Raw genomic sequence first — 12,540 nt, 5'->3', positions numbered from 1 at the left:
TCAGCTGCAGCCGTTTAAAACAGGTGGAAACCAACATATACGTGTTACCATAGAGACAAGCTGGCGGGATGGTCCTGACTCTAACCTGACTGGGGTCATCGTGCCCGTGAGCGTGACCACTCCACGTACAGTAATGGCAACAAGCCTGTGTTACATTACATGATATAATGACACTGGCTGCAGCGCAGCAGCAAAAAGAACATCTTTGACTTGCAAACACTCTGAATGATTAGCTTTGTGTTCGCAGCTACTTGCTTTCTGACGACCAACGAAAAGTCCTGAATCCTAACTACACATCTGCAACATCTACATTTGCTTGTTTTTACTGTAGCTTTTTTAAGACTCGTACAGTTTGGGTTTTAATGAACGTATGATTTACCACAGACTGTGATTCACTAACAGCTTTTCAAGGCCTTCAAACTAATGCACAGAAATGCTGGAGGAAGCATCGTAGGCCTAAAGTCGAGGAAAACATCTGTCACATCTGTCACATCTACTCAACTGTTCAATGTCATGATTGTCCATTTTTATACAACTGCAGCTCAAGTGTCACTTCAAATAAAACCAGTGCTTTAAAGATTGCAGCCAAGCTGTTAACATGCCGGTTACATCACTTCCTGTCTAACCTCCACTCCCTCCTCCTCCTGCACAAAGTGGAACTGGCATACGTCCCTTCATCTTTGATCGCTGGTAGGAAAGCAGAGGGGAAACATGGGCAAAGGCAGAACACAAGCAAACAGATGATGGAGGAACACACTGTGAGCATGACCGCACCTCTCCTTGTGTTCCTCTCCTCCAAGCATCAGAGAAAATGGAGCTGACGACACTCTGGGAGCGGGTGTGGCCCGATGATGTCATCTCTGATACACCGCTGTCTGACTGGCTCGAGTGGTTGGACTGGGATTCTGGAGGGTTAACAAAACATTGAGAAACTGATGACAGTGCTTTTAGTGTGTCTTTTAGCTCATGTTTGAAAGAATCCAGCTGCAGGGATCTTTCCACAGCAATGTTTATCAGGCTCTGAGTGCTCCTTCAGCCCTAATGTGTTTATCTGTAGGTGAGATATACATTCACATGTAATACATAACAACACACTGCACAGCAAAATCTCCAGTGTTAAATTAACACTAGAGAGTGTCTATATGGGTCCACACCTCTGAGTGTTAAATACAACACTGTTGAGTGTTAAATTAACACTTTTGACAGTGTTATATGTTTAAAAGTAACCTAGTCAGTTTTGAAGATTAACAATGGCTAACACTGAGCAGTGCTGATTTTCTAACACTGGAAAATAACTCAAAATGTTAGAAATATTCCAGTGTTAGAAAATCAGCACTGCTCAGTGTTAGCCATTGTTAATCTGCAAAACTGACTAGGTTACTTTTAAACATATAACACTGTCAAAAGTGTTCATTTAACACTGGAGATTTTGCTGTGTATGAACGAGCCAGTAGAGCAGGGCGATACGACCAAAAATATTTATCACGATATACGTTTGAAAATTTGCGATAACGATATAACTGACGGTATAATTGACACGAGACAAAATACTTTACGACTCCACAACTTTATTAGTGCAAAAAAACCAAACAAACATCAGTGTATTTTCACTTAAACAAGCAGCTGTTTTTTGCATTAAAGTTATATAAACTTTAACAGTGCAAATGCAAATTCCTCGCTGACAGTTTAACCAAAAGGCATTTCCAGTGGAAACTGGCCGACACATCCTCAGCATAACCATGTATAACATCCACAAAACTTAAAAAGAGGTTATACACACACAATACGGTAATATCATGTTGAAGCACAGCACGTATCACTCCGCGAGGCTCCGCCTACGATAGCCGTAATGCTCCCACAATCCATCAAGCGGTGCGGCTTCGTAGCTTTGCAAAGTCATACTGAAACATCTGACAGATTTTCGAGCGCCGTGCACATAAAATGGTTTCGAGGTCAGTAAACACAACCAGAGTTCATACATGAGGCACACGGGATTATAAGGGGCTCTGTCGACTTTCAGAAAAATCAAAGGATGATTTTAAGTGCGCCGTATTTTCCAAACAACACGGTAATAACGACGGCCCGCTAGCATGCGCTACCAAAAATAGTGCTTTGTTGTGTGTCTGAGGGACGAAAGCTAAACCAGTTCCACACCAGTGAAGCTGCAGCATTTTTACAAACCAGTTCAGGTTCATCTGTTTCATTCAACGATCCACTTTCTCCGCCATGTGCGTATGTAAACAAAGGCACTGTGTATGTGCGTTTTACCCATATTCTATCACGATATTTCATTTTCTTAGCGTTTCCCAACATTACACCAGTATTACCATGAACGGTATGATATAGCCCCGCCCTACCAGCCAGTGATCTCAACCAAAGGAGGCACACGGACCTGGAAGGCTGGAGGAGCTGGATCCAGACTTGATGGAAGACGAAGACAGGGAGGACCAATCATAGGCTGCCTCCGACCTCCTCATTGCCTCCTGGAAGTTGATGTACAGCTGCTTCCCGTACTGATGGACACATACACAGGTGACACTTTACACAAGAAAGGCAGCTTCAGCAAGTACACAGCGTCCCCACAGTGCTCCCCCCATGTGCATCAGGCTGTGGGCAGGAATAAACACTTGGGGGGGAGGTGTCAGTAACAGCACGCCGATCATAAATCAGTAGTGAATAAGTGAAAATGACAAAGTAATAGCAGGCAGTATGAGGCGTGCTTATTAGATCCCATCTGTGGGCTGTCACACACACAGTCACAGCTCTGTGGACTTTAGTCTCAGGTTACACACTCTTATAAACAGCTAGGCTGAGAAAAGGAGCACACAGGCAATCAGAGCGCTGAAAGTTTGGCAAAGTTAGCTGGCACAGGGTGTTAGACCATGGAAAAGAATTAGAGCACATCATTTAACAATAAAAACAGGAGTTGTTGTTGTTTGTTTTTAAATAAACAACAGCATCCTAAACACGGGCAAACTCTTCAATTTATACTTGTTTTCATACATCATATCCAGAATAGTTTCCCAGTTTTTCATGGTGCACCAGCATGGTCCTGTGTCCCACAGCCTGTGAGCCGCACCAACATCATACACTACGAGTGAATCATCTCCGATTAGAGCCGTCGTGTGATACGACAGGGAGACTGTGAAACGTTTACCTTAGCGATGCGGATGCTGTTGATCCACTGCTGCAGCGTTCTGACATCGTCACAGCAGAGATATTTGATGTACTGTGACTTCTTCTGGATCTGAGGGTGCTACAAAAACACGCTGCATTAACTCACTGGATACTATTAGCTTTAGACCCATCCAAGCGTCACTACAGTTTTTCACCACTAGATGGCAGTGGAAGATCATGTCCACCTACCTTCAGCACCATGCAGTAGTCTGTGGGAGCCTTGTACTTGCTCTTGTAGTCCTGACCAAGGTAGACATTAACATGATCCAGCTGGAGGAAACACGCCAGGTCTCTGGATGCCTGCACAAACACACGTATCTCACAACTTTGCACCCAAACACTGACTGTATGACAAAGTGCTGCCTCCATTACACACCTTGGCCTTGCCCTTGGGAACGTAGTAGATGCCCGAAGCCCTCAGCAGAAAGTAGCGCTTCTTCCAGGACTTTTTGCCATCCTCCTTCAGCCATAAGACACCCTCCATCTCAGGGACGGACACTGAGCTGCCCCCGAAACACTCCTGATATACAAAAACACCATTTTTATTTTCGCCTGAAATTAAAACCATCATGCTAAATGCTAAACATTCTACATGTTTAGCATTTCATGTAAGGACCCAACAGAAGGGAATCTGATGAGGAAAAAAAGAATAAAAATAGAGACCGACCTCTAACAGAGCCTCCTTGTTCCTCTCGGCCATCTCGCATGTCTCCTTCCTCCCCAACAAGTAGTTCTGCAGTAGACAGTGAGCATGAGAAAGAAGGGGTAGGTGAGGAGCTGGAAGTCCAAGAGAAGGTTCAGTCGAGAAGTCGCAGCAATCGGCTCATTATTGTCCAACTTCTGGTTTAAGGTCAACCCTAATGTTCAGGAAAAAGTCCCGCTGTGACCTGCACTATGCTGCATGTGGAGGAGCACTCCGAGCTGGTGCAACATGCCAGAATGAGAGCGGTGTCCTGCGGCGCTGTGAGGGACAACATGCCACTTCTCCACCTTGCTCATCACCTGTTACCTTTTACAAGATTTGCCTGGAAGCTTCTGCACCTCCTCTGACACCCAGCTTTCCAAGAAGAGACACGCGTGACAAGGCGGCTTGTCACGCGTGTCTCTGCGACGGCGTTTGATTCTTATCAGCCGATTCCTGAACTTTTGAACATTGGGTCATAATTGCAGGGTGCTTTACATGTGCATATGTCTCACCTGGGGGTTTTTGAACAGAGCATACTTCTCTATGCGCTCAGTGAACATCAGGCGGTTCTGGCTGTCTCTGGTCCAGTTCAGCAGGTTCTCCACGAGGTTCTCGTGATCCTCAAAGATCCGCTCTGCATACAGTCAAAGTCCAGACCGCAGCATTAAAATCATTGCTAGTCCACCACTAACACTTTCAAAGATTTTGTCATGAAGCAAACGATAAGCACAAAGTGTTTCACACGAGCTAAAGATCTGGAAATGTCCCCGCCGCCCTGACACGTTTCAGCTTTCCGTACGTCCACGTTTAAAATCTCAAAACAGGAGACTTTAATTTTCCTACAATAACAACCCAAAAATGTTTTGATGGGAGTTTTTTGACCAGTTTATGAATACTAACATGTGATTAAAGAGGCGTGTTTGTTGATACACGTCAGCTTTCCTTCAATCAGCAGAAGAATCCTCATTAGATCATTCCTGCTGTGCACAGCGACATCAGCTTCAGGTCTGAAACAGGAAGTCAATTTATTGCTAAAGGGTGCCCAGCAGGGTGCTGGTGGCGGTGTGGGAATGTGAGGGGGGTGGTGGGTGGAAATAGACGTGGAAAGCATCACTTACTTGATTAATTAGTACAGCTGGATTTAAATCTAACCCCAGATTGTGTTTGTAAGCAGAGCTTTGAGAGACGTGTGGATTTGTGTAAACAAGGAAGCTTTAGATTCAGCTGGATGTGATCAAACACACTTTGACGTCCCGCTCTCTTTCATAACACTGCTGACCGCAATTCAGCAGAAGCCCTGAAGATGTAGGTTAGATCACACGCATCACTGCACTGGACCTACAAACAGACTGTGTGTGTGTGTGTGTTAAACTGAGTGGAAGCTTGTAGTACAGTGTGTGCTACATACACGCAGTTCAACCCCCAAAGGAAGTGTGTGTGTTTGCAGCTGAATATCTGTGCTGTCACTGATGGCGAAACATCACTGAACACAATTACAAATCTAAGCTAAACAGCAGAACTGAGCTTCACTCGTTTGGTTAAAGTCTGGTAGCACCAGATCACAAATCCCAGTCTGCTTCACACGGTGAACACGAACACGTTACACTCATCTAACAACAGGTAAGAGCATTTTAAAAAGAATCCTCTTGTTGATTGATGACCCATAAAACCAGGTTCAGTTTCTAAGAGCTCACATTGAACACGGAGCTACAGTGATGCTAAACCAGATGTGACAGTGACGGGGGACCGAACAGTAATATCTGTCAACCACTGCTCATCAGCCATATCTGATCAAAACACGGATTTAACGCTCCATATTTTTGTCCCAAAATAAGTGCCTGAGCCTAGAATTTCACCTGCAACATGTTTTCCCAAAGACTGTATGATTGCAGCCATTCCCCAACTCTCTGTGAATGGGACTCATGGCCATTGATCAATGGTCTTTGATCAGCGGGTTTTGATCAATGGTCGTGAGAATTTGCATAATTAAGATTAAGGAACTGACCTCCCAGCCCATTGTTCCTTCAGTGGGCTGGTTTCAGTCATTGTGCAAATGTCCTGTTTATAAGATTGAAACCTGCAGTCAGCTGAGACTGAAGACGTCACCTGATGATGACGAAACGTTTCTCCCACAAAACGCTACGTCCAGATGAACAGAACCAACTTTTGGAGACAAAGACTGTATGACTGGAAGTAGGTGCAGCAGCGTGGGACGTCAAAAAGAAGACACGTCACGTAGTGTCCATGTGTAAATATGGGAACAGTTTAAAAAAGTATGACTCAGGCTCTGATTGTGGATCACAACAGCTGGTGTTTAGGGATGAGGTCATCTAAGTGTCCACTGCAGCCACCAGCTGTACTTTCATACTGCATTTTCCATCTGTGAGATATATAGATATATATGTATATATGTATATTAGGGGTGCAACGATACTCGTATGGATATTGAACCGCTCGATACAGTGCTTTGGGTTCGGTACGCATATGTATTGAACAATACAAAATTTGTAATTTATTTTATCAACTTTCCTTCTGACGATGCTGTCTGTGTTGAGCGCTCAGTGGATCTGCGCTCGACAGTGCAGCCTAGGCGGAGTAGTCGAACGCAGATTCACTGAGCGCAGGGCAAGCTAGCGAGACAGAAGTTAAGCTCTCGTTGCAACATGGCAAATTGAACCTCCCCCACCCTCATTCAGATCTGGCGTTTGGAACTATTTTGGTTTTCATGTGACGAATGACCCTGAAGGTAAGCGCGTCATGGACTAAAGTAAAACAGTATGTCGGATGTGCCACGCAATGGCACATCCGACATACTGTGGATGTGCGTAACTGTGTGTTAGCGCAGTTAGCTCGTTAACGTGTTGACGCCGTCCCCCACGCACGGGGCGATCTGCGGTAGCTCGTTAACGGAGATTCGCCGTGTTGTGGCGTTAACGTCATTTCAGATTAAGGCTGACAGCACTAGTGGGAACACAACGAATATGACTGCACATTTACTCCGACATCATCCTAGTGCAAAGACAAGTGGAAGCAGACAAAAACAACAAGCAGCATGCTACAAACTTTACCCGAGTCATTTAGACAGCCGTTAGCACAGGATTCTCCTTATGGGGACCTGATATGTTTAATATGCTGCTGAGTGTGTGTTTATTTTTATGCTCCTCTTTCCCTTCCCATTTCTGGCCCACTTGTCAGACGGACGTGTATTTGGGATTTTGGAGGACTGAACTGGAACGCGTTTGTGGTGGAAACCTCTGTGTGTGCTGTGTGAAGGGTTTGCATTAGTTTGTACACATCAGGGACCCTCAACACGAACTTTTAGCAGAGCTGCACATTAAAAAACCCAACATATTATATAATTTTTTAGTAACTTCTCTCCCTGTGTTTGCTTTCAGGAAACAGGAGTACACATGACGTCATGAGCAGACAGAAGAGCCTCTGTGTGCACGTGCACTCACCCATCTGCAACTCGCTGATGGTTTCCACCAGTGACCAGTCCGCACTGTAGCCACAGTGAGATTTCTCCAGCAAACTGTCCAGAACCTAAAGACAGGGACCAACTGTGAGATTAGCGCTGTGCTCATACTCTACTGCTTTTTAAACTAACTGCATGACTACACCAGCAGGAGCCGTACCTGTCTGACCGTTTGCCGTTCGTCCACCATCATGGTCTTTGAGCTCTCGTCTGACAGATGAACACGAATCACCAGCTGTGAGCAGGACCAGGAGGAGAGAGCAGAGTACGTAACACGGCTAAATGTGAGCTGCTAACATCTCGTAAGCTAACCTTAGTCAGGCTAATGTTGCTAGCAACTAACGTTTTCTTTTTAGGCTAGCGCACTGGCTAATGTTAGCTTTTTATGGGTTGAGGAATGGCTAACACAATGTTTTATATAAGCTAATAGTATCGTTGTTTTCAGCTTCTTGTTTTCACAATTTATTGTTTGTTTTTAATTAAATCTCGGACACTGAAACCAGCGCTTAGCTACACTCGTTTTATTGAAGCCTTTCTTGAAATGACTCCAGAAAGTTACAAACGTGATTACTTTATATTTACAGTACTCGTTCATTTATTGGTTAGCATTAGTATAGGCTTGTTCCTTTTTTTTGAAAATGATAAAATATGTTGCTATATGAATATTTCTCCCATCTCCTAGCACGGTGTATGTCATTCTGTATGCTGCGAAACAGTGCAAACTTTCTAGACTCTTCAGGTTTACCATCATCTACGCCAGGGGTGGGCAACTCCAGGCCTCGAGGGCCGGTGTCCTGCAGGTTTTAGATCTCACCCTGGGTCAACACACCTGAATCACATGATTAGTTCGTTACCAGGGGCCTGTTCTTCGTACCTCGCTAAGTAGGTTAGCTGGATTAGATTGTTGACGATTTCGCGTGATCTTGGATCGTTCGGTTCCCCGAAGCTCATCCGGGACTTGCTGTCATAGCAACAGAGCCGTAAGCGTAAACCTGCTGGGGAGCAGGTTTACTTTATGTAAACAGGATTAGATCGCGGCCACGCAGGTATGCCCGCTTCATTTATACGAAAGCAACAGCGATATTCCACCACTGTTTCACCATAAATAAATAACATCAATGTAACTAAAGATAATGCAGCACTTGATCCTTTTATTGATTTCACACAGATACATACAGGTCATTTCCTAAAAAAGGGAAATGTACTATTAACATTCTATTACATGTATGTGATTATTACAGATGTAATTCATATTTCAGAGTAGTAATTGTAAATTACTTCGTGTAATCAAGATGAGAGACCACGGCTATAAAAGCGAAGGTGGATTTGGGAAGTCTGTCGCAGCCATGTCCTGTCCGTTTACGCGAGCAGCCCATTGCGGAAGGTGCAAGATTGATAAGGAGAGTCCTCAGAATTCAGCGTATATTGCGGGACAGACAGGATCCTTTAGCTCAGCGCGACAGTGTGCTCATAGAGAGATATCGATATTCCCGTGAGGGTATTATTCACTTAACCAACTTGTTGACGAGGGGGTGCAGGACCACCACCTGTCTTTTTTTTTGCTCTGCCCTTTTCTTGGTTGCTGTTATAAACAAACAGATTATTTCAGGGTCTCTTTCCAAGAGACTAAAAGCAATATAAGTGATAAATATTACCATTCTGTAGAATATTCTTATATTTCACTTTTACTTGTTCCCATGTTCTAGTGGGTCCTGTTGTGGCTCTAATGTGAAAGGGGATATAATATAACATAATATAATATAATGTAATATAATATAATATAATAAATCTACCCTACCGCCTACTGGTGTTGGCCAGAGGGGCCGATGGCGCGATATGGCAGCCTGGCTTCTGTCAGTCTGCCCCAGGGCAGCTGTGGCTACAACCGTAGCTGCCTCCCCCAGTGTGTGAATGTGAGAGTGACTGAATAATGGCATTGTAAAGCACTTTGGGTGCCTTGAAAAGCGCTATATAAATCCACTCCATTATTATTATTATTATTAGATTACTTACGAGTTTAATTTGTCAGCAACTTTCTGCCAGCCCTCTCTCCTTGCTTTTGCAGCCTTTGCAGTGTTCCCTTGGGTTCTGATTAAACTCTGAAACTCCTGAAATCCCTCACTCAAGAGTTCTTGCTCTGCTGCCGAAAAATACCGAGCGCACTCCTTCGACATTTTCGCCAACCAATCAGAGGGTTGCCAATCACTGTTTCTGCTATCGATGCGTAGCCCCTTTTACGACACCCAGTGATCGCACATTACTTCAGCCAGCTGTACTAATCGTCAACAGCAGGTGTGTTCGGGGAACCGGATTAGCGAGCTCACGGTTAGCGCGATGGTTTGGTCTTGGATGTGTCATTTGATCTTGGATGTAGTAAGCGACGTACGAAGAACGGGCCCCAGGCCTCTGGAGAACTTCAGGACATGTCGAGGAGCTAATTTAGCCATTTAAATCAGCTGTATTGGTTAAAGGACACATCTAAAACCTGCAGGGACACCGGCCCTCGAGGCCTGGAGTTGCCCACCCCTGATCTACGCAGTGATGTCAGAGAACCGAAAACAGTGCATCATGAACTGAATTCAAATGTTAGAAAACATCTGAATACACTGTTTTCAGTAAGAAAGCTTGCACGTAGATTCTGACATTCATATTGGCAGAAGCTGGGGTGAGCACAGCTCCTGCAGGCTTTGGTAAAGTCCAGACAGGCTGCTGTCAGGTTGAATTACGGCCTGTTGTGATTGGTTCTCTTTGTGTTAATCACCACCAATCACCAGTGATAGCAGTGCGTTTGAGTCAAAATAAAGATTTCACTGTAATTGTGACAGTTTCCAAAGCAGAAACGTGATCTGGTCTCTGTGGTGGGTCCGCGCCGCCACATACATGATTACATTTTTAACAACCTCATCTCAAAAGCCACCTTATATCACACTTTCGTATAGAGCCAGTTCTATGCAGCCAGTAAGTGTTCATTCTTGTATTATTAAAAAACGTGAGCGATGGGTTGAGTGTGATTTTATGGGCTTTGTGCACACAGCTGTTCATACATCTGCCTCTTTCTCTAATGGGGCTTTTGCAGACATGGTGCTGAAAGATCACTTTTCTGGAGCTTTGTGCAGGATCAACATACAGATGATTCAACACACACACACACACACACACACACACACACACACACACACACACACAGGTAGCTGGGTGTGTGTGTGTGTGTGTGTGTGTGTGTGTGTGGGGTAAATCCAGGTTGGTAATCCCTCCTCTCTCTCTCTGGGATTGGAACTTAACTTGCAGCGGTCATTATGTAGAGTGCTCAGTGTGTGTCTGCGTGTGTGTTTGATGTGCATGTTGACCCCAGCTGTTACTGACCAGAGCTTTCAGTGTGGAGTAACACTGACTTGACCCAGAAAATGAAGTGCGGCGAGCACGTGCCGCAGACGCAGCTACCAGACAACAAATGCGTGGCTCACCTTCTTCACCTGGGCCTCCTTGATCTTCTCGAGGGCCAGTCGGATGTTCTCTGCCTTCAGTTTGGCAGCCTGCTCCTCCTACAGACACACACACACCGGTCAGTCAGTGCAAACCAGCAGTCACTCAGCATCGAGCCCGTCACCTACCTGACTCCTCCAACATGAGTTCATCGTTTGTTTCCCTCAAACAGCCAACACTTCTGTGTCTGCTTGATGTCAAATAATATTTGCGAGGTTTAATTAAAGAGAAGTCCAACTCCAGGAAATGCCGGCGTTTAATGTTTGGGTAGGATCGATGCATTCCCAGCTGGCTGTGTGCCAGCTTCCCGTCTCACCAGGCTTCGGATGCGCTGATGTAGAAAGAGTCGAACAGGTTAGCGCCACCGCAGAGAGCTGCTGTTCAGGAGCCCAAACTACGAGGAACCACGGGAAGAGTTTGGCTGGCAGGCGTGCCTCTCCTCCTGCGTCTCTTCATTTTAATCATCGTCATCAGCGCGTTATTGGACAGCACAGGAAAATGAGACTGGATTAATGCACGGCTGTTGGATTATCCAAACTGAGCGCACGCCGCTACTTCAGCCTGGACAGACGCCGCTTTATCACGTCAAAACAAGGAAGAGGAAGGAGTGGAGGAGGAAGACGGTGGATCGGAGCAGCTTCAGGCACAAGACCTGGAATCAAACAGACTGACCGCGTACGCTCATGCTGATGCAACCATCAGCTGATCTGCAGACTAACAGCCTCCTGTATCAACGAGCTATCAGACTTACTGAGTCAATCCCAGAGTGAAAGATGCTACCCTGTCCTGTCACATCCTCCCCGGCCAAGCGAGACAGAGGGAATGAGAGGAGGAGACGGAGGGAGAGATGCACCCAGCTGGGGGGAGGGGCATTGCTGCTGTGCAAGCTTACATGGAAGAGCACTGATCTCTTTATCTCAGGCTCTCATGCCCCCTCCTCACAGACTCACACTCCTGCTGTCATCTCCTCCTTCACTTTTCTCCTGCTGCTGTCCTCACCTCACCTCTCTACTGCTCACATTCTCTTTGAGTTGGATCCAGTTTTAAGGGGTCTGAGTATGGAGGCGCTCTGCTGTCAGTCAGGCTGCATGAAAACAGGAGCCATGTGGTGAGGAGGAGGAGATTAGCAGCCACTTTCCCTCATTCCCCTCCCCCCCCCCCAAAACACACCGAAGGATGTGCACACACATGCGCGCGCACACGCACACAATTCTCCAAGCAGCACTGAAGCGAACAGCCTAAGCTCATAAAGAGCTTCATAATCCAGTGCCCATACTTGACTGGCCTTAATTATTCCACTTGGTTCCACAGTTAACTGTCGTGACAAACATATATGGAAGCAGACAATCATTCAGAGGTACAGCACTGTGCAAAAGTTTTGAGCCACCCCTCATTTCTTTATCTTTTGCCAAGAAACAAATGAAACCAAATGTGCACAGACTGAACCGATACGGCCTGACAGCCACCGTTCCACTGAGGCCATGTCTTCACTGCTGGTGGATCAGTTTTAGGGCTCCTGTCAAACCTTTGGCAGGACGTGACTAAAGCCAGTGAAACAAATGGTGGGTTTCTGTGATGGGCTGTTAGTAACAAAGTGTCTCTGGACATATTTAAAACTGGTTCTTTCATCCTTTCAGTTGGGGCCGTTTTGATGCTTGATTAACTCAGAGAGGGTCAAGTGGCTCTAACGGTCTGATGCATGGCTTGACTGAAAGTCAGA

At 45.6% G+C, this 12,540-nt stretch overlaps 1 protein-coding gene across 2 annotated transcripts in view; it reads right to left on the bottom strand.

Moving 5' to 3' along the window:
- raph1a (Ras association (RalGDS/AF-6) and pleckstrin homology domains 1a) overlaps positions 1-12,540 on the bottom strand; it is a 78,845-nt gene that overhangs the window by 5,052 nt on the left and 61,253 nt on the right. For both annotated transcript variants that reach the window (XM_026143828.1, XM_026143827.1), the window contains 10 exons: positions 10,802-10,879; positions 7,498-7,572; positions 7,321-7,405; positions 4,375-4,496; positions 3,845-3,910; positions 3,554-3,697; positions 3,367-3,477; positions 3,158-3,256; positions 2,393-2,513; positions 775-905 (listed from right to left, as the gene is read on the bottom strand). In XM_026143828.1, coding sequence (XP_025999613.1) covers positions 775-905; positions 2,393-2,513; positions 3,158-3,256; positions 3,367-3,477; positions 3,554-3,697; positions 3,845-3,910; positions 4,375-4,496; positions 7,321-7,405; positions 7,498-7,572; positions 10,802-10,879 — 1,032 coding nt within the window. The remainder of the gene's footprint in view (positions 1-774; positions 906-2,392; positions 2,514-3,157; positions 3,257-3,366; positions 3,478-3,553; positions 3,698-3,844; positions 3,911-4,374; positions 4,497-7,320; positions 7,406-7,497; positions 7,573-10,801; positions 10,880-12,540) is intronic.

Source organism: Astatotilapia calliptera, chromosome 16, assembly GCF_900246225.1.
Source record: "Astatotilapia calliptera chromosome 16, fAstCal1.2, whole genome shotgun sequence".
NCBI classification, from domain to species: Eukaryota; Metazoa; Chordata; class Actinopteri; order Cichliformes; family Cichlidae; genus Astatotilapia; species Astatotilapia calliptera.
Note: the sequence above shows the minus strand (reverse complement) of the source record. Positions and strands in the feature narration are given on the sequence as shown.